The sequence below is a fragment of the Rhinatrema bivittatum genome, chromosome 14 (genome assembly GCF_901001135.1).
Source record: "Rhinatrema bivittatum chromosome 14, aRhiBiv1.1, whole genome shotgun sequence".
Classification (NCBI taxonomy): domain Eukaryota; kingdom Metazoa; phylum Chordata; class Amphibia; order Gymnophiona; family Rhinatrematidae; genus Rhinatrema; species Rhinatrema bivittatum.
Window position 1 is genome coordinate 26,758,796 of NC_042628.1, and position 21,911 is coordinate 26,780,706.

General features: G+C 44.9%; 1 protein-coding gene across 3 annotated transcripts in view; it reads left to right on the top strand.

Annotated features, from left to right (window-relative positions):
* The window catches only part of USP7 (ubiquitin specific peptidase 7), a 216,274-nt gene that overhangs the window by 73,763 nt on the left and 120,600 nt on the right, over positions 1 to 21,911 (top strand). For all 3 annotated transcript variants that reach the window (XM_029577287.1, XM_029577286.1, XM_029577288.1), the window contains exons 8-12: positions 6,433 to 6,487; positions 7,805 to 7,885; positions 7,968 to 8,058; positions 8,606 to 8,688; positions 12,691 to 12,800. In XM_029577287.1, coding sequence (XP_029433147.1) covers positions 6,433 to 6,487; positions 7,805 to 7,885; positions 7,968 to 8,058; positions 8,606 to 8,688; positions 12,691 to 12,800 — 420 coding nt within the window. The remainder of the gene's footprint in view (positions 1 to 6,432; positions 6,488 to 7,804; positions 7,886 to 7,967; positions 8,059 to 8,605; positions 8,689 to 12,690; positions 12,801 to 21,911) is intronic.

Below are 21,911 nucleotides of genomic sequence, written 5' to 3' on the forward strand. Positions count from 1 at the left end.
ATAGAAAACTTCTGTCAAAGTTTCCAGAACTTTGACGTGGCATACTGAGCCTGCCCAGCATGCCCTATACCACTCGTCCACATGAGGTCCCTCTTCAGTCTGTTTTTTTTCCATGGAGCTTTCGCATCGCGGTGAGTGAGCTCTTCAGTTTTTTCTTTAAAACCGTAGAAATCTTTTCCCCCAATTTTCCTGGGGTTTTTCTCACGTTGCATCGACGTCGTGTTGATTTTGGTCCCTCCTGTAGCCTCCTTAAATAGGTTTCTCTGTTTTTGGATACGTTTTTTTTTTCGTTTCATCCTCCTCATGGCAGCAGTGCCTCGTTGCCTGCAGCCATTGTTGCCTTTTTTCATCCCTCTTTTTTTTTTTGCTTTGAGTCACTTTGGGTTTTCGTTGATGCCCCCCGGTGCCCGAGAGCCATGTGTATCACAGATCCCATGATATGTGTCCTCTGCCTGGGGGCATCGAATGACATCCGAGGCTGTTGCAAGTGCACCCAAATGACACTGAAGGGACGTCGCGCCTGACTTGACAATATGGAGAAACTCTTTGGCTCGGGCAAGTCCAAGCCATCAACTTCAGCATTGGCAACGTTGACACTGATGGACACCACGCCATCAACATCAGCGGGACCGTCTGTTCCACCGTGCCATTGGTGGATAGGGGTGCCAGAGAGTGGCCACGCTCTGTCTCCTCCAGGTCGAAGTCAGGTTCCTTATCGTCGACCTCAGCACTGGGGAAAGACTGGGCCGAACACAGAGGAAAGCCAAGGAAGCATTGGCACCGGTCGCCTTCAGTGCATGGTGCCAGGCTTGGGGATGGGCTGGCTCATGCCATGATGTCCCCTGAAGCAACCTCGCGGTGACGTGCCCATCTTCCATCGATGCCTGGGGTCCGCGACAGTCTCCACCTGTCCTGGTGTCAGTTGCTGATGCACCTTGGGGATCCAAGGAAGAAGAGGCCTCCCCCCTTCCTCCCAGTCTGTGTTGGCTTCGGCAGTTTTCGAGGAGGAGCTGGGGAGGTGGCAGTTTAGCGGACACTGCAGGGCATCGGTCCTGTGGCACAGACAGCACCGACTTAGCTCCTGTCCGCTTTGGAACCACTGCTGGAGCGGCTCAATATGCTCATTGATGTACTATCGGCCCAGCTGGCTCCGGTTCCCGGGAGGCTATTGATGCCTGGCATAGCACAGATGCTTCCCCCAACCAATGTGCTAACTTCTGGTTCTTCTGAGGAAGAAGCTCTGCCTAGGCCAGCAGAGACACTGTGGCCTGGGGCCTGCACTGGTCTTGCCAGTGACTGAACATCTGGACAAAGGTCGAGCACCCAGGGCCCCATTCCCTGTTGATTACTGTGCAGATGAGGGTCCCTATGAACCCTGGGGGGCTATTACTTTGGAGTCCTCTGCAGGCTTGGGGGGGGGTCTCTCCTCAGAACTGTCTTCTCCAGAAGAGCGAAGGAGGTCCACCCCTGAGGACTTATCCTTCCCAGGGTTTGTGTGGTAATGGCAGAAGCTGAGGATCCTCCAGTTTGTGGAGCCCCCTAAAGAAATTGTGGCAGTCCTAGTGCACAATATTCTTAAGGAGCTGCTGTTGAAGATATGGGAACACCCCCTCAGTGCCTCCTATTAACAGGAAGGCGGAGGGGGTCTACCTAGCCCAGAAGGCTATCGGATTCGATAAGCATCAGCTCCCCCACCAATCGGGGTCGTTGAATCTGCCCTCGAGGGTCGAGTGCTCTAGGACCCATTCCTCAGCGCCCCTGGGGAAGGACCACAGAACACTAAATACTCTTGGGAGGACAGTATACCAGGCAGCCATGCTCATTGCCCGCATCACGTCCTACCAGCTCTACATGAGCCAGTACTCGCGGTCAGCAGCTGCAGGACTCCCTCCTATCACTGGTGCAGAAGGGCCTGAAAACACGAGGGCTGTGCGACCTACAGTAGTTTTGAAACAGCAGCGAGAGCCTCTGGTGGCAATTGGCGCCCGCAGAATGGCATAGCTGTGGGCCTTGGATCTCCATCCAGAGGTTCAGGAATGGCTCGCTGATGTGTTGTGTACTGGGGAGAATTTCTTTGGATATAGGGTGAGGGACTCGGTGGCCTAGTAGTGGGACCACCATGAGACCCTCTCACAGCTCTCCACTGACTTTCCGGACCCATCCTCCTCATCCAGGAGGTCATTGAGGCAGAGGAAGTCTTTCTATCACCAAAGGAGGTACTATCCTCTGCCCCCTCACTCCTGTCAGCAACATGCAAGCTCCTGCAGCTGCCCATGGCAACAGAGAGCTTCCAAGCCCCCAGCCAGTGCATTAGTCAACTCCTGGGACAGGGCTTTGACTGGATCAGAGGGAGCATAAGCCTGTACCTGAGATGCTGGATCCCCCGTTAGGGGTAGGCTGCGGTTCTTCGTGAACCAATGGCCCTGTATAATCTCGTACCAGTGGTATCTCTCCATTGTCCGTCAGGGGTACCAATTAAACCTATTCAGTGTCCTGCCAAATTGCCATCTGTGCTCGTTTTGGGGACCTGTAGTGCATTAGGAGATACTGCTTGTGGAGCTGTCCGCCCTCTTAATGGCCAGAGCGGTTGAGCCTGTTCCACCAAGGCAGAGAGAGCGGGGATTCTACTCCAGGCATTTCCTGATTCCAAAGAGAACAGGAAGACTTCATCCCATCCTAGACCTAAGGGCCTTTAACAAGTTTCTAAAAAAAGGAAAAGTTCAAGATGGTTTCCCTGGGCACCTTGATTTCCCCCTTCTGCTCCCCCGATCTAAAGGACGCATACACCCATGTCAAGATCGTCCCAAGTCATAGGAATTATCTCCGATTTGTGGTAGGGAAACAGCACTTCCAGAACAGAGTGTTGCCGTTGGGCTAGCCTCAGCCTCATGTGTCTTCACAAAATGCCTGGCCATGCTGGCAGCACACCTCTGCAGACTGGATGTCTTCCCCTATCTAGACGATTGGCTGGTCAGGAGTGCATCTCAGGCAGGGGGGACATTCGCTCCGTGAGCTTGACCATCCAGGTGTTAGGGTTCGTCATCAACTACCCAAAGTCCCATCTCATTTCATCACCTCAATTGGACTTTATAGGATCCCTGCTAGACACAGCTCAGGCAAGAGCCTTCCTGCCTCGTTCATCGGCCACGACTCTGGTGTCCATTGCGGCAGAGATCCAGGGGAATCAGCCGGTGTCAGCATGGAAAATGTTGAGGTTTTTGGACCACATGGCCGCAACTGTCCATGTCACTCCCTTGGCACGTTTACACATGTGCAGTGCCCAGTGGACTCTGAGTTCACAGTGGCACCAGGCCATGCAGAGCTTCCAGGCTTGCATCTGAGTCACCCCATCTCATCGCCCACATGGTGGCGATGGCAGGTACTTTCCAGTCTGGAAGTGGTATCTTTCCAGAGTCATCCTATACACATTTTCCTAATCACTGATGCATTCACCCTGGTTGGGGAGCTCATGTAGAGGCACTCCGCACCCAGGGCCTCTGATCCGCTCAAGAAAGCTGTTGTCAGATCAGCTTCCTGGAATGCCGGTCAATCAGGTATGCACTATGAGCTTTCAGAGATCGGCTGTCCAGCAAAGTTATCCTGATCCAAACAGACAACCAGGTAGTGATGTGTTATGAAAACAAGCAGGGAGGAATGGGATCGTACCTCCTGTGTCAGGAAGCGGTCCAGATTTGGTCATGGGCCCTGTCACATGGGATGGTGCTCAGGGCAATGTAAATGGTAGGTATGGAGAACGTGGTGGTAGCAGATTGAGTCATGCATTCAGACCCTATGAATGGTCCTTGAACCAGGTGGCGGCAAATTGGATCTTCCGTTTCTGGGAGAGCCCAGACATAGATCTGTTCGTGTTCCCCTGGAACAGGAATGTAACTCTGTTCTGCTTCCTGGCCGAGACTGACAGCAAACCAGCTTCGGGCACCCTTGCCCATCATTGGGGCAAGGGACTTCTGTATGTGTATCCTCCAATTCCTTTGCTGGCGAAGACTCTTGATGCTTCGTGAGGACAAAGGGACTATGATTCTCATAGCCCCTCATTAACTGAGATGGGTCTGGTTTTCACTCTTTCGGGGGTTATCCAGCCGGAAACAGGCTGCGGCATCTCCAGGCCCTGTCCCCCACAACCTGGATGTTGAAAGTTAATCCTGCAGTCGCTTGATCTTTCAGAGGATGTCTCTCGGGTCCTGGTGGCTTCTAAAAAGCCTTCTACTAGAAAGTCCTATGGACTGAAGTGGAAGAGGTTTTCTGTGTGGTGTGAGCAGAAGGCCCCTAGATCTGTTCTCCTGCCTCACACAAAAACTGCTTGATTTACCTTCTACACCTGTTGTAGGCTGGCTTAAAAACAATCTTTGTTAGCATTCACCTTAGTGCAATTGGTGCTTACCATCACGGTGTAGATGAAACACCCATCTCTGTATGTTTCATGCGGGGCCTGCTTCAATTGAAGCCTCCTGTAAGCTCTCCTGCTGTGTCTTGGGACCTCAAAGTGGTGTTAGCTCAGTTGATGAAAGCTCTTTTTGAGTTGCTTCACACCTGTGACCTGAAGGACCTGACCTTGAAGGTCATATTTTTGGTGGTCATTTCACGTGCAGGGTCAGTAAGCTCCGGGCCCTTAGTTACTTATCCACCACCTTATACTAAGTTATATCATGAAAGGGTGGTCTTGCACCCTAAGCTCCTTCCTAAGGTGGTGAAGGATTTCCATCTTTTCCGGTCAGTCCTGCCAATATTCTTTCCCAGGTCCCATTCACACCAAAGTGAACGAGCACTGCACAATTTGGACTGCAAGCGAGCCTTAGCCTTCTATCTGGAGCAAACAGAATCCCATAGAAAGTTCACCCAACCTTTTTGTTTCTTTTGCTAAGAAGTGTTTGGGCACTGCTGTTTCCAAACAGACATTATCCAGTTGGCTAGCAGATTGCATCTCCTTCTGTTATGCCTGGGTGGGACTGTATCTTGGGGTCATGTCAAGGCTCATTCTGTCAGAAACATGGCAGCATCGGTGGCCCACTTGAGAACAGTTCCTGTGGAGGAGATTTTTTAAGGCTGCGACATCGCGTTCTCTACACATTCCATCACGTTACTGTCTGAATAGGGATGGCCGACGTGACAGTAGGTTCAGCCAGTCTGTTCTTAGGAACCTGTTCGAGGTGTAGAACCCAACTCTTCCAACCTAGGACCTGTTATGTTTGGGTTCAAGCTGTCTCTCCCGCTGTTGCCAACAGCACTGGTGATGGTATGCCCATTGGCACCTGGTTAGGTGTCTGGTCCCCTGTTGTGATGGGAAGCAGCCTGTAACTAGGGATTCGCCCATGTGTGAGGACAACCATCCTGCTTGTCCTTGGAGAAAGAGTTGCTTACCTGTAATAGGTGTTCTCCAAGGACAGCAGGATGTTAGTCCTCATGAAATCCGCCTGCCACCCCGCGGAGTTGGGTTTCTCCTATTTTAATTTTATCGTAATTCTATGTTACGAGACCGAAGAGGGATCCCGCGTGAACGCGTGGTGTAGGGCATGCTGGGCATGCTCAGTGTACCTAGTTAAAGTTTCTAGAAACTTTGACACAAGTTTCTACATCAGGCTCCATCTGATGATGTCACCCATGTGTGAAGACTAACATCCTGCTGTCCTTGGAGAAAACCTGTTTTAGGTGTAAGCAGCTCTGCTTTCTCCCACTGAAATACAACATTGATAATCACCTGTCCAGAGGGAGGTATTCCCTATCTGAGAAGCACTGTGCATGATAGGTAATTCCTAGTCAAACTTGAATCTGTCAAGAGTGGGCTGTTATCTGAGGCACATGTAGAGAGGAAGTCTTGAGTAGTTCTAAACAAATCTGTTTTCTAGCATTGAAAATGAAACTTTAAAGCAGCAGCTTATTCTTAAGTGGCATATTTTTCTATAAAGTGGGCACAAACTTAAGATTTTGTCTAGTTTTTTGTGAAAGTTCTCACATTCCTATTTTTAATTTCAGGCTTTCATTTTTTTTCATGGTTGTTAATGTAAAAGAAAAGGTTCTGTTTAACAGCACTTAAGTCATTAGTCCAAAGTTAAAGTTATTTTAGTGGGAACTGTAAATTAATTTTATCATGACACCTATATTGCAGTCTGTCAAAAGACAAGAAGAATGTAGGAGCTTATTCAATAAATAGAATCTTCAGAGATGCAGAATGGAAAAGTCATTTAGAAGGTCAATTGTATCGTATCATAAGAATTCTAACCTTATAATGTTGCAATCCCATTTTGGTGATTTGTAATATGGTGACCTAATTCACAGAAGGTGGTGGCAGTCAAGTAGCTTTTCTTTTTTGATATTTTTGCCCCCAGACTAACTTTTCCATTATTTAAAACATGTTCCTACACTGCAATATTATCTTTTGTAAAGTATTGCTTTGTGTTTTTTTTTTTTTTTAAGGTGGGAAACGCTAGACAGTTTTATGCAACATGATGTCCAAGAGTTGTGTAGAGTGGTAAGTTGTTAAATTGTTCTAAATGTGTATATCCTTTGTTTTTGATATCAAATGCACTTCTCTAAATTCTCCCAGTATCTAACTATGCAGTGTAGAATTTTAATGTTTTATCTCTAGATAACACTGATAAATGTATCCCTAACAGGGCAATTTTGAAAGGTATTTACCCAGGTAAAATAGCTTAACTAAAAATTGCCACTCTAGAGTGCAGTTTAAAGTACATACATATTCCATAGCACATTTACTTCTAGTTGCATTATAAAGAGAGGCTCTGGTGGGCATGCATAGGTCTGGGTGGTAGAGTAGTATGCATACATGTGATTTTCAACTGCATATGCACTATTTTGCCTCCGCTTGATCCCCTGCACAAATAAGTGCAAAATTTGCAGTTCTAGTGGCCGCTAATTTTAAAGGAAATTGGTGATTTTCCTTTGAAAATGTCTGTAAAATACCTGGTTTCAAGGAACCTGGATAGTTTGCAACTCTGCAGCCTCTTTGAAAAGTACCCCCAATAGATATAGTGATATGAATTGCTTGTATGCCTGAGGAACAGCTTTTGAGCTCTGGAATTCTCTCAAGTTAATGCCTCACTAAGAAGTTAGAGTCCCTGGAATCTACTGCATCCGTTCTCTGAGCCTGACTTTGAACCTCTGACGACATTGTAGTTTGTTTAAAAAAAAAAAAAAAAAAAAAAAAAAAAAAAAATATATATATATATATATATATATATATATATATATATATATATATATATATATATATAATTTTCCTAATTCTGGTTCTTATGTAGTATAGCCATTTTTGCTGGTTAGGAAATTGTATTTTCATGTTTACCATACTACAAGTTCGTTTTGGCTTTATTCCATCAAAATTTCTGAAGCGCATCGGTCATATTTCTCTGTCATCTGATCTTGTATATGAGATGATATTAAAGCCAGCCAACAGATTCACCAACCAATAACCATGCAGCCACAAGATATCCCTTGAAGTCTTATCATTTTGAAATGCAGTGTGTGAAGCAGGAAAATTTAAGGGAAAGAAAAGCCTTGCATGTGGAAACTAAAATATATATATATATAAATCTAATCATTTTACAAGTAGAATTTGTCATGCATTCTCTTACCCATCTTTGGAAAGGGGCTATGATTGTAGCCATTACTAAATGATACCATAGCCCATAAATGTTGAAAAGAGGATGACTGATCAACCATATTCATTGAATTAATACCAATAATGATGGTTTCTGCTCTAATTTTAAATCAAATCTGTATGTCAACAAAACACAAATGTTTGCTTTTTTTTTTTTTCTTCTTCCAGCTGCTTGATAATGTGGAAAATAAAATGAAAGGAACCTGTGTAGAAGGCACTATACCTAAATTATTCAGAGGAAAGATGGTGGTATGTGCTTGGTTGGTTGTTAGATTTTTTACATGTTTTTTTTCTTTGTATGGAAGTGCTAATTGGTTTTGTTTTTGTTTAGTCGTATATCCAGTGCAAGCATGTAGACTATCGATCTGAACGAATAGAAGATTATTATGACATCCAGCTAAGCATAAAGGGAAAGAAAAATAGTAAGTAATATTCTAATTGTATAATTATAGAAAGGTTTACAATGTGATCATGTACACTGGTAGGAGTTTCACTGTAAATCTTGTATAAATAGCCACTGACTGGTACACTACATTGCTGATGCTCAAGGATTTGGGAAGTCAAGAGGAAATGGATGAAAACATTTTAGCATTTCTGTCTCTGCAGTAGATTTTATTGCCTCTATTTTTCAGTAATATGTTGCAGCTTTGCATTTAAGGGTTAGAAAAGCATTAATTCTCAAAAGGTATCTGGCACTAATAGTGACATAATTAGAAAATGTCCAGTTTGAATGTTTTATTCCTCTGAAGAACAGGGTATTAATGCAAGTATAATGCATGGAGTAAGGTTAGCAAATTGACTGCTAGAAAGATGGAATAACCAGGTGTCTTAAGAAAAGAAAATTCTGGTTGAATATTTTACCCTATTTTTGTAGATAATAAATGAAACCTTTTTTGCACACTGAAGGTAGACACATTGAATATAGTATCAGTATGACTGTGTACTTACATAGCAATATTTTCTTTCTAGTATTTGAGTCCTTTATAGACTACGTTGCAGTAGAACAGCTGGATGGTGATAATAAATATGATGCTGGAGAACATGGCTTACAGGTTTGTACATGAGTAATTTCCTGCAATGTTTATAATCATTTTCATTTAAGAATAGCCATATGAAGAATTGTAAAGCAGGGGTGGCTAACTCTGATTCTTGAGAACCACAAACAGGCCAGGTTTTCAGGCTATCCATAATGAAATATACATGAGAGGTTTGCATGCGTTACCTCCATTGTATGCAAATCTATCTCATGCATGTTCATTGTGAATGTACTGAAAACCTTATGGCTCTCAAGGACTGGAGTCAGCCACCCCTGTTGTAAAGAACCTTATTGGCATTGTGCTTATCTGTGCTGCGGGCTCATTGAACATTTATGTCCCTTCATTCCAAGTGTTTTAGACTGGGACCATTATTTAATTCCAGGATACTATAACCTTTTCTTTGGCAACAAGGTGAATCACCAAGTCTCACATCTGATGCTACCATGGATCATGTTTCCAGAGCATTCTAGGAAAAATCTGAAGATACTTCTGGGCATGCACAGCAGTTCCTGTCTCCTCATGCTCATGCAGCATTCTGTAGTTTGATGTGTACCAAGAGTGACTGATAGACAAAAATGTAACTGCTGTAGTTAGTTCCTGCATCTTTTAGAGTAGTTTTTCTGTCTATTTGGGCTAAACATGTGCCTGTTTAGTTCATATTTTTCATTGATATATTCTCTTTTTTCAGTTTTCCTTTTTTTCTCTTCATGCCATCTTTCTTTTAAAATTTGCTTTTCCAGTTGATTTTGCATCTTCAATATTTCTGATGTCAGAAAAAGGTCAGTGTCTCGAAGTCATCTGTAATACTTATAACTGATTATCACAAGACCTACAGCAAATGTATGGGCAAGAATCATGTGCCGCACTTGCAGCATCTACTTTAGGATGTTGTTGAGAATCATCAAACTCTGCGGATGAGACTACAGTTTCATCTAGAAGAAATGAAGCAGTGGTCCAAGTCTCTAACCAGTGCTTAAAGGCATCAAAGAAGCACAAGGACCATGGAGCTACATGGACCACTGGAGTCTGTCTGTAGAGATCCAGCTTTGAAATCACCTTGAGAGACACAAACCAGGCCTTCCTTACTGAACCTCATCAATTCTTTGGATTGGCAATCTTGGAGGAATTTCAGAGGCAAATGATAGAGGTGGCTGCTCAGCACATGAAGCTGTATAATCTGCCTTCTACTGTCTTCCCTGTGCAGCTGAATATCTTCAGACTTTCATCAAGCATGCTAGACTGCCTCCAAGAGGGAAGCCTTTCTATGCTCATGAACCGAGGATTCAGATGCTTCCAGAGTTGACAATTGCTTCAGTCTTCTCCAGTTTGTGTTAGTCTGGTGTAGCAAAAATGACACGAGGCGGGTGGTACCTTTTATAGACTGACTAATTTATTGAGGCATAAGCTTTCGAAGATAGAGTCCACCTCATCAGATTCAACAGGTGCAGTACTCTTTCTCCAAAAGCTCATGCCTCAATAAATTGGTTAGTCTAGAAGGTGCCATCCACCTCGTCATTTTATTTGATCTCCTTTCTGCTACACAGGCAAGGAGTAGTAGGCTTATACTTTTATGATCTTTCCTCCAGTTTTGTCCAGACTGTGACCAAGTCTATTCCCATTCGTTTGAAGTGGAGGAAAAGTGCAGTGCAAACTTTAGCCAGCAAGTATCCCTGAGAGCAAGATACAAGAAAGTTCAACTATTAAGGATCTGCCAGGTACTTGTAACCTGGACTGGCTGCTGAGAGACACACTGCTGGGCTCAATGGAACTTAGATTGACCCAGTGTGGCACTTCTTACAATCTTAAGTACCTAGATACCCTTAAAGTCTTAGTGGCAGTGTCCATCTACTCCTCCAGCTGGAGTTTCACAGGAGAATGTGGGAAGCCTCCCATATGTCATCCTTCTTAGTAAGAAGACAGACAATACCATGTTTAGGCAAGTGAGAGATTCAGCTGGTTCCAACCACCACACCAGTCTGTAGTGGTTGAATCTGTTCTCAAATGAGCTAAGAAGTCTAAGAAACACAATTGGTTGCCCCTGAGGCGTGAATGCCAGACCTGAGATGATTTTGATGAGACATCAGAATGCAATGTTCCAGTCCTGCATAGTATTCTACCAGATCCACACGGTTCAATACTGATTTACCTTTTTGAAAAGGGTACAAGAATTCAGACTGCTTCCCTCGAGGATCAGGGTGAACTATCACTACTGGCAGAAGGTGAAGAGTATGTGAAGCATCTTAAAACACTCAGCATATTTCACTTTTGAAATGGCATTGAGCCTCTATAGTGATATAAACCAGACCCTCATATCTGCAGGTATTTAACCTATGTCAAGATATGCAAGAGAAGCTCACTGATGTGCTTTGTACTAGAGTGAGAGTCTTTAGAGATAATAAAAGAGACTGTAGAAGTCCTTAAGACCACCATTTGATGCTTCAAGATCTCTTCAGTACTGCCTTTGAGCCTGCCTCCAGCACCCAGGAGGCATTGGAGTTGGGAGATTAGGAACCAGTTTTTCCTTCTGAGTGCTTTTTAAGAACTCCGATTGCTGCAGGCAGCAATAAGCTTCAGGCTCTTCATGAAGGTAGAGGCTTCAACCCCCAAATGGCTATCCAGTCAAAACCAAAGATGGGTTTTTGATTGGATTCAGTCTATAGCCAATAATCCACAAGTCTTTACAAAGAATTCTCCTGTTAACAGAGACTGAGGTTTTACACAAATCTTTGGCCCCTAATAACACCCAACATTTGGGTCTTTCACTGTTTGTACACACCAGATATTGCTAAATATGGAAATCTACTCCCTTTTGCAGGCCAAGGTGACTGAATCTGACCTACTGCAGGGAAGAGGGCAGGGATTTTTACTTCATGTACTTCCTATTCCGAAGGAAAAGAGAATTCTGTCCTATCTCAGACCTAAGGTCCTTGAACAGATATCTATTTGAGAGAGAAGTTAGAGGCTTACCCTGGACATCTTCTTTCCCCTTCTAAATGAAGGATGCTGGCTGTGTTCTCTGGGATCTGAAGGAAATATATTTCCAGGTCACAGAAGGTATCATGGATTTGTTGTAGGAATTCATTACTTCCTGTACCATATAGTGCATTTTGACCTATCATCTCTGTAGATATTTTACAGAATTTCTGGCTGTCCAGCATTTTTACAAAAGCTGGAGGTTTGTGTCATCCTGCTTGGACAATTTACTGATCAGAGGCACTTCTCAAGCAGATACAGGCAAATTCATGCACACAACTACCTGATGCTGAAGTTACTAGTGTTCATCAACTATCCTAAGTCCAAACTGAGTTAGTCGCTTTAGAGTTCATAGAGATTTTGCTAGACATCACTCAAGCCATTTGTGGGAAATATGCATACTATATGAAGTGCTCAATAAGATTATGTATAAAAATAAAATACGAAATGGAAAAAAGCACTAATGTTTAATGTTCACATTAAAAGTAATACTTTATTGCAAATATTAAACAAATGAGCAGTTTCTAACTTGATCATTCCTATGTATATTGTTACATGAATGTAAATTTGTACAGTTCAAAACATGTTTTACAATCTTAATCTTGTGCATTAATAACGCATACAGCAACTTAATAAATTTAACCACTGAAAATTGTGTACATATGTTCTTACAAACTGTATAAGAACAACTTGGTGCTGGTATTTGCTGCTTTGGACATGTTGCTAATTTATTTTTATAAGTTCATTCACATAATTCTTCATTTATTCTGCTTTAGCTTTTTACTGTTTCTGCCGGGGGGAAGGACTGGGACTCCTGTATTTACAGTACCTCAAGCCTCTTCCTTCCCAAGTGGCATACATTTTTGAAGTAAAAAATAGATCTTGGGTTGCTGTTTGTAAGCATGTACTTTGAGAGAAATTCTCTTCTCCCATTGATATTTGAAAACCATATTGATTTGATAACTTGCTGTACTCTAATTGCTATCGGGTTTAAGGTAGGCTGGTTAATTTAGAACTTTCAAATTTTTTTCTTTTAACATGCAGGAAGCAGAGAAAGGTGTAAAATTCCTAACATTACCGCCAGTGTTACATCTTCAACTCATGAGGTTTATGTATGACCCGCAAACTGACCAAAACATCAAGATTAACGATAGGTAGGTTTCCTTTTTAAGCAATTGCCATTTGTAATATGTCATAAATTTTTTTTTTTTCTATCTTGTTGAAGGCTTCTTTCCACCTGTACCAGTGGTATGGATGTACGATTTTGTGTTTTTGGGTCCCTTAGCTGCTCTTTGAGATATTATGGTGATTTCTTTTATGTGAGACATGGAATTGGGCTACAAAAAGCATGATCATATGACCCGAAAGCTGATGGAGTTACATTGGTTGCCCATTGTAATTTGAGCCAAATAAAACTTCTTACATAGATATATAAGGCTCTTGCTGAAAATGGGCCTTCATAACTAAATTCCTTACTCTCTCATTATGTACCAGCTCGGACATTACGTGCTAAATAAAATAAATATAAAGCCAAGCATGGTGTGCACAACAGCTCAAGAGTTCAAGGTGAGCCTTTATATATAAAGGGGTTTGAAGACTTATGCAATTAAGACCTTTTTGGTTTTTCTTCTAATTACTTCTGGAATATTTCTGTAATTGTACATTTTCAATGAAAGTGTAGCTCAGTGGAACTAATTCCTATCTTAATGCATTTTGATTTGTATCTTTTAGACAGCAGAATGTGAAAAATTTACAAAGGCTTGAAAACATTTGGAAGGCACTGTGTGTGTGTACTCGCATGACATTTCACATCATCCTGCTTACTCCAGTCCAAGCCATGCATGTGGGTTGTATTCCCCTACCAGCAGATGGAGGCAAAGAACATTGTTTTCCCAGTGTGCCATCACCACCACTATTTAGGGGGTGATGCAGCCCTGAGGAATCCAGTATTCTATGCCTCCAGTAGATTGGACAACTGGTGTGCAGCAGGACTTGGTTGAATTTAAGCTCTGACCCAGGCTTAGGGCCAGGCCATTGGTTTCACCAGGAGTACGAGCCTGCTTTGTAACTTCTAGCTCTGGAGGGGTCTAGGTAGAGCTTGAGAGTTTGTGGGGGGTGGGGCGTGATGACGTAAAAAAAAAAAAAAAATCTAAATTTCTTATGAAAAGTTCTTTGAGGTGAAAATTCTCTCCTGTCCTTCCCCTTTCTTCCCTTCAGCTCTGCTCAGAGGCCTAAAAAAAAAATAAATTTCGCCTGGTGGTGTTTTTTTTTGTTTGCGGGGACATCGGAGGAACTTGTTTGCTTTTTCTTCTGGCAAGGGCAGTGGGGAGAGAGCGCCATCCAGATTGCAAGCAGTTGTGAGTACTTACAGTGCCGCAACAGCAGACGGCAGCTGCTGTTGCGGCACTGTGTCAGTCGATATATGGTATTGGAGGTGAAATTCTTCTAAGCACAAAGGAAGAGTGGGATTGGGGGGTAATTGTATCTGATGATCTTAAGGTGGTCAAACAGGTGGCTAAAGTGATGGTGAAAGACAGAAAGATGCTTGGCTGTATAGGGACAGGAATGGTCAGTAGAAAAAGGGAGCTGATATTGCCCTTGTATAGGTCCCTGGTGAGACCTCACTTCGAATTCTGTGTATAATTTTGGAGATCGCACTTTCAAAAGGATAAGGCCATTGCAGAAAGACTAAATGAATTCTTTGCTTCTGTGTTTACTAATGAGGATGTTGGGGAGATACCAGTTCCGGAGATGGTTTACAAGGGTGATGAGTCAGACGAACTAAACCAAATCACTGTGAACCTGGAAGATGTAGTAGGCCAGATTGACAAACTAAAGAGTAGCAAATCACCTGGACCGGATGGTATGCATCCTAGGGTACTGAAGGAACTCAAATGAAATTTCTGATCTATTAGTTAAAATTTGTAACTTATCATTAAAATCATCCATTGTACCTGAAGACTGGAGGGTGGCCAATGTAACCCCAATATTTAAAAAGGGCTCCAGGGGCGATCTGGGTAACTATAGACCAGTGAGCCTGACTTCAGTGCCGGGGAAAAAAGTGGAAACTATTCTAAAGATCAAAATCGTAGAGCATATAGAAAGACATGGTTTAATGGAACACAGTCAACATGGATATACCCAAGGGAAGTCTTGCGTAACAAATCTGCTTCATTTTTTTGAAGGAGTTAATAAACATGTGGATAAAGGTGAACCAGTAGATGTAGTGCATTTGGATTTTCAGAAGGCATTTGACAAAGTCCCTCATGAGAGGCTTCTAAGAAAACTAGAAAGTCATGGGATAGGAGGCGATGACTTTCGTGGATTACAAACTGGTTAAAAGGAAACAGAGTAGGATTAAATGGTCAATTTTCTCAGTGGAAAAAGGTAAACAGTGGAGTACCTCAGGGATCTGTACTTGGACCAGTGCTTTCCTATATAGATATATATAGATATATATGATCTGGAAAGGAATACGACGAATGAGGTTATCAAATTTGCGGACGATACAAAATTATTCAGAGTAGTTAAATCACAAGCGGATTGTGATACATTACAGAAGGACCTTGCAAGACTGGAAGATTGGGCATCCAAATGGCAGATGAAATTTAATGTGGACAAGTGCAAGATGTTGCATATAGGGAAAAATAACCCTTGCTTTAGTTACATGATGTTAGGTTCCATATTAGGAGCTACTACCCAGGAAAAAGATTTAGGCATCATAGTGGATAATACTTTAAAATCGTCGGCTTAGTGTGCTGCAGCAGTCAAAAAAGCAAACAGAATGTTAGGAATTATTAGGAAGGGAATGGTTAATAAAACGGAAAATGTCATCATGCCTCTGTATTGCTCTATGGTGAGGCCGCACCTTGAATACTGTATACAATTCTGGTCGCCGCATCTCAAAAAAGATATAGTTGCGATGGAGAAGGTACAGAGAGAGGCAACCAAAATAAGGGGAATGGAACAGCTCCCCTATGAGGAAAGGCTGAAGAAGTTAGGGCTGTTCAGCTTGGAGAAAAGACGGCTGAGGGGGGGATATGATAGAGGTCTTTAAGATCATGAGAGGTCTTGAACGAGTTCAAGACCTCTCATGAGGTCTTTTTTGAGATGCGGCGACCAGAATTGTATACAGTATTCAAGGTGCGGCCTCACCATAGATTACTCAGGAGTAATCTTATGAAATATTTCTTTACAGAAAGGGTGGTGGATGCTTGAAGGGGTGGAGAAAAAAACATTCCCTGTACGTACCCGGATCAGTCCAGACTGTGGTTGAGCCTCCTTTCCAGCAGGTGGAGACAGACTAAAACTGAAAGAATATCCTATATGAGGACAGAGCCTATCCTGTAACCCTTCAGTGTTTGTCTGTCTCCAGCAGGTGTATCAGCTCACCCTTCGGTTTCCTGATTCTGGCTAGTTAGCCATCCTTTTTCCTTCTTTCTTGGATCAAGCAAGTATTTCTTCCATAGTCTCTGTTTGGCTCTTCTTTCTGGGGAAAAAAAAGATTTTTTAAATCAGTGTCTAGTTTTGTTCTGTGCAGGAGACGCTAGCCGTCTCCTGGCTCTTGCTGGACTCAGGGGGGCTTCGTCCCTTGTGTGGAGCATAGCCTGAGTCCGTGAGTGCTTCCAGGTGTGGGGACCGAAGCTGGTGGTCCAGTTCTCATCTCCCCCTTCCTCTGGCTGCCTGAGGGGCTTAGAACCCCACTGCTGTGCTCAGTCTCAAAAAAAAAAAAAAAAAGTATTAAAAGTGTTTAAAGTTCTAGCTTTACCCTTTTTCTTTACAACAGTAGAGCTTCTTTTTCTTCAGGGGAATTGTACTGGCAGCCAGATAGGCAGGAGTCAGCAGGTTTCCCCCCGCTTCACTCCAAGCCTGCAGGCTGCCAATCAAATTTTTTTCTTCAGCCTTTTTTCTTCTCAGTGCGGATGCCGCGGCAGGCAGCCTGCCTCTCCTGTGGCAAGCCCTCATCGCGATTTTCGCGAGGGGGCCTCTGCTCAGCCTGCCTGCCGGGTAGGGAAGGCCTCTCCTCGGCAGGGCAGGCAAATTTAGACCGGGGATCGAGTCCCCAAAGCATGGCCAGACTGTTCCCGGGTCGGCAAAGCCCGGGAACGGTGGCCATCTTGGATTTTTCAGCGACTCCGTTTTCGGAGCTGCCTGGGGCAGAGGCCCCCCCTGGAAATCCAGGGCCCGTTCTTCCACAGAATTTGCCCTCCTGCACAAATCCTATTTACCTAGCCTGCAGGAGGAGGAGGATGGCCCCCCCCCCCTGGCAAAAATTCCTCGCTCCGTGCCGTTGATGGCTGGCCCGGCTGCGGAGTCCCAGGGGTCGCTTCGGGTGCGGGTGGTCCCAGGGGTGCCCCCCGGTGGACCCGGTACTCCCGGATCCCGCCGCTGTCCTGGATACAGAGGGTACCCTTCCCCTGGAGGGGGACGATCCCAGAGTCCTCCATATGTTCCACAGGGAGGAGTTGGAGCCCCTCATCCCCTTTGTCTTCCAGGAATTGGGGTTGGAGGGGCCCCCCGGGATACCCTTATGGGCTCTTTGCCTAAGGATATGGACCCGGTCATCGCGGCGGTTCGCCCCGGAGAGTTCCTCGCCTCGCTTGATTTGACAGAGGCTTACTTCCATATTCTGATTCACAGTGATTGCCAGAATTATCTTCACTTCCACATCCTCAACCGGGACTTCAAGTTTCGGGCGCTCCCTTTTGGCCTCGCGACCGCATCTCGTACCTTTACCAAGGTCTTGGTGGTGGTGGCCCTTCGCCGGGAAGGCATTCTTGTCCACCCTTACCTGGACGACTGGCTCATCAGAGCAAAGTCGGCGGCTCTTTGCCGTCAAGTGGTGGATCCACGTGTTAGTCCTTCTCTCGGGTGGATAGTGAATTTCTCCAAGAGCAACCTTCAGTCCTCCCAGGAGTTAGAGTTCCTGGGAGCCCACTTCGACACCCGAGTGGGCAAGGTCTTCTTGCCTCGTGCGCGGGCTCTCAAGCTGATCGACCAGATTCAGAATCTGATTTCGCTGCCTCTCCCAATGGCCTGGGACTACCTGCAGGTTTGGGATCCATGACTTCCACCACCGACCTAGTCCCCTGGGTTTTTGCTCATATGCATCCATTACAGAAAGCTTTGCTATCCTGTTGGCAGCCAGTGTTGGAACAGTTTCACATATATTTTCAATATACAAAGCAGATTACTCCACCTTTGATGACATCATTCATGTACATTGCTCTCAACGAACAACAAGAACTACTAGTAAAATCCAACTAGTGATTCCCTCACTTCCACAGGCCAAATTATCCTCCACCAGAAACAGAACCCTTTCCATTATTGGCCCAAAACTTTGGAATTCATTACCTCATTTCCTCACCAATCAAGAAAACTTAAAATCCTTCAAAAAAGACCTAAAATCCTGGCTACTCAGCCAATCTTTTAAAGACTGCACTCAATGACTTATAGTATATTAACATAGCCTGCTATCTTTCAATATCCCCCTCAATCAATCTCCCTGTTTCATGATGCAGATGTCCTTTGTTTTCAGTGTTCCCAGATATCTCTGTTCACCTACTCAGGGTTTCCACCCTGTGTTTTCCCTGTTATACTCATTCTCCTTGTTATGTCTTTGCTCATTATTGTTAATTTTTGAAATTTTTAAATTTCAAACATCGTTCAATGTAACATGTTGTTTTGTATGTAAACCGGAGTGAAGGCAACTCTGCTATACCTCGGTATATAAAAAATGCTAAACAAATAAATAAATAGTCCTCCCATTCTTGGACTCTACACTCGCCGACTTGCAGTGGTGGCTGTCGCTCCCTCATCTCCTTCAGGGAATGCCTCTCCAAGCTCCATAGTGGACGATAGTAACCAAGGATGCCAGTCTTTCGGGCTGGGGTGCGGTCTGTCTCTCCCAGTCCACTCAGGGGATCTGGTCGCCAATTCAGTCTCGCTGGCACATCAATCGGTTGGAGACTTGGGCGGTATGCTTGGCTCTTCAGGAGTTTCTCCCCCTGATCCGAGGCAAAGCAGTCAGGGTACTGTCCGACAACTCCACCACCGTGGCTTACATCAATCGCCAAGGGGGCACCCACAGTCCCCTGGTGGCCCTAGAAGCCAGCAGTCTCTTCACATGGGCGGAACGACATCTGTAGTGCCTGGCGGCCTCCCACATTGCAGGCAAGGAAAATATTCAGGCCGATTTTCCTCAGTCGTCAATCGCTCGATCCGGTGCAGTGGGAGCTCTCGGATGCGGCCTTGGATCTTATTGTCGACAGGTGGGGTCCCCCCCACCTGGACCTCATGGCGACCTTGCGCAATGCCAAGGCAAATCAGTTCTTCAGCCGCTGGAGGGAGCACGGCTCGGAGGGCGTAGACGCTCTGGCTCTCCCTTGGCCGGCGGACATCCTTCTGTACGTGTGTGTGTGTCCGTCCCGTCCCCCCCCCCCTCCCCCGGTGGCCCCTGGCGGGAAAAGTTCTCAAAAGAATAGAGCTCCACCGGGGACCCTTGGTTCTGGCAGCAGCCGAGTGGCCGCGGTTCGCGGATCTAGTCAATCTAGCGACGGACGGACCTCTGCGACTAGGCCACCTTCCTCTGCTTCTTCGGCAGGGGCCTGTATTTTTCGACCAGGCCGATCGCTTCTGTATAGCGGCCTGGCTTTTGAACGGCGACGCCTGAGGCGTAAGGACTATAAGGAGGAGGTCCTCTCCACCTTGCTGTGGGCCCAGAAACAGTCGACTTCTCTGGCTTACGTGCGTATCTGGAAGGTGTTTTAATCTGTTTGTGCAGAGTCGGGTGTCCCAGCTCACTCCGCCCCGGTCTCATTGGTCCTTTCTTTCCTTCAGAAGGGTTTTTCCAAGGGCCTTTCCTTCAGTTCTCTGCGCGTGCCAGTCTCCGCTCTCGGCTCCCTCCTGGGTCGGGTAGAAGGTCAACCCTTAGCGGGCCACCCGGACGTGATTCGATTCTTGAAAGGCGTCAAACACTTATGGCCACCTTCCCGCCCCACTTGCCCGTCGTGGAGTCTTACCCTGGTTCTTCGGGCCCTCTGTGCTGCTTCGATCGAACCTCTCTGTCACGCTACATTAAAAGATCTTACGCTCAAGACTCTTTCTGGTCTCTATCTCCTCCGCTCGACGGATTTCCGAGCTCCAAGCGTTGTCCTGTCGGGAACCTTTTTTGCGCTTTTCCGATTCTCGGGTATCCCTCAAGACGGTCCCTTCCTTCTTGCCAAAGGTTGTTTCCAACTTCCATGTCAACCAGTCTGTAGAACTCCCTGCGTTTTCCCCAGAGGAGATTGCGGGTACGACTGGGGGCGATCTCCGTAAGCTGGATGTCAAACTAGTTCTACTTCGCTATCTCCAGGTTACCAATGACTTTCGGGTCTCAGACCATCTTTTTGTCCTCTGGAGTGGGCCCAATCGGGGTAAGCTGGCTTCTAAGACCACTATTGCGCGGTGGTTGAAAGAAGCAATCTCCTCTGCCTATCTTTGCCAAGGTCGAGCGGTTCCCGAGGGCCTAAAGGCTCATTTGCTACATTCTCAAGCTACTTCCTGGGCGGAGAATCAATCGGTCTCTCCGCAGGAAATTTGCAGGGCCGCCACATGGACGTCCTTGCATACTTTTGCTCGACAGTACCATCTGGATGTGCAAGCTCCGGTTTTTGGTTCCTTTGGGCGGCAAGTGCTTCGAGCGGGACTGTCTCGGTCCCACCCAGTTTAGGGAAGCTTTGGTACATCCCGCAGTCTGGACTGATCCGGTTACGTATAGGGAAAGGAAAATTAGTTCTTACCTGTTAATTTTCGTTCCTGTAGTACTACTGATCAGTCCAGATGCCCTTAGCTTGCGGCAGTCCCTTCTGTGTTGGTCAATCCCTGCAAAACTAGTGCGGGCTTGCCCCTTTTGTTTAAACAAGTGGAGACAGTTTTCGCCGTGAACAAATGTACTATCTATTTTACACGGAGATCTAAGGGATTCCTACAGTAAGAACGAAAAACTGTTTTATAAACAAGATCGGGCTATATAATTAAAGAGATGCCCCCACTGTGGATGTTTCACCAGCATTAATGCACCTCAGATAAGACTGGTTTACGAACAATTTAAGTCCAAACTCAGAACTGCAAGCCCCTGAGGCAGCCACTTGAGGCGTGGCGAAACTCTGCCAGAGTCTGGCATTTTAACATGTCTCCACCATAATAAACACTTTTAAAGGACATCTGGCATCTATTTCTTCTGTTTTTACCCTTCAAGATGGTTATTACATTTAGGGCAACTTTGGTAGTATCTTTTTCCTTTGAAATAGAGATCTTGTATCGCAGCACTATTTTAAATATAAAGATTTCTTGTTTTGTGGTAAAAAGTACAGACCTTTCCAAACACAGCTGCCAGAATTCCAACAAGAACATATAACACCTGTCCTCATATCACTACACTGGCTCCCTATAAAATTCCGAATCGAATACAAGACACTAACCATCACACACAAACTAATACATAATGAGCATTCAAACTGGACAGCCATAAACATCAACCCACGCAAGCAACAACAATGAAACCTAAGAACAAAGGCCTCCTGAAAATCCCCTCCGTCCGCACAACACAACTCACAATAATCCGAGATAGAGCTTTCTCCATGGCCAGCCCCAAAATATGGAACGCACTTCCGATCGAACTAAGGATGCAACCCAACCTAAAAACATTCAAGAAAGATCTAAAAACCTGGCTGTTCACCAAGGCATACAAAGACACCCAAGGTCAACACAACAGCCACACCAAAACAGTCCTCCACCAGGCAAAAACAGAACCACATCCCTCAGACAATATAACTACCTGAACACTTAATTTTGCTAACTGTAAACATAACCTCCCCACTTAATTATCTGCTACCAATTGTTACCTTGCTGTGTACCGTTACCTGTCTTAATTTTTACCCAACTGTACCTGTACCCACCCGTACTTTCACCTGGCTATAGCCATGTTTCCCTGACTATATTCATGACCTTGTACTCCCCATTTGAATCCTTTTGCTCTGATCGAAAATTGTAAACCATTATGATGGCAAAACCAAATGGCGGTATATAAAACTCGATAAATAAATGTCTCCAGGGAGACACAAGCAAAAAGGATGTCTTTTTTTTTTTTTTTTTTTGCAAATGAAACAAGTTCTCTTCCTTAAAGCAACTTTTTTTTTTTCTATAATTCCCCTGTAAGTGCTTAGTAACATTTCAGGGAATAAATATTTTTTTAGATCCAGGGCATTTACAATCTTCTATTT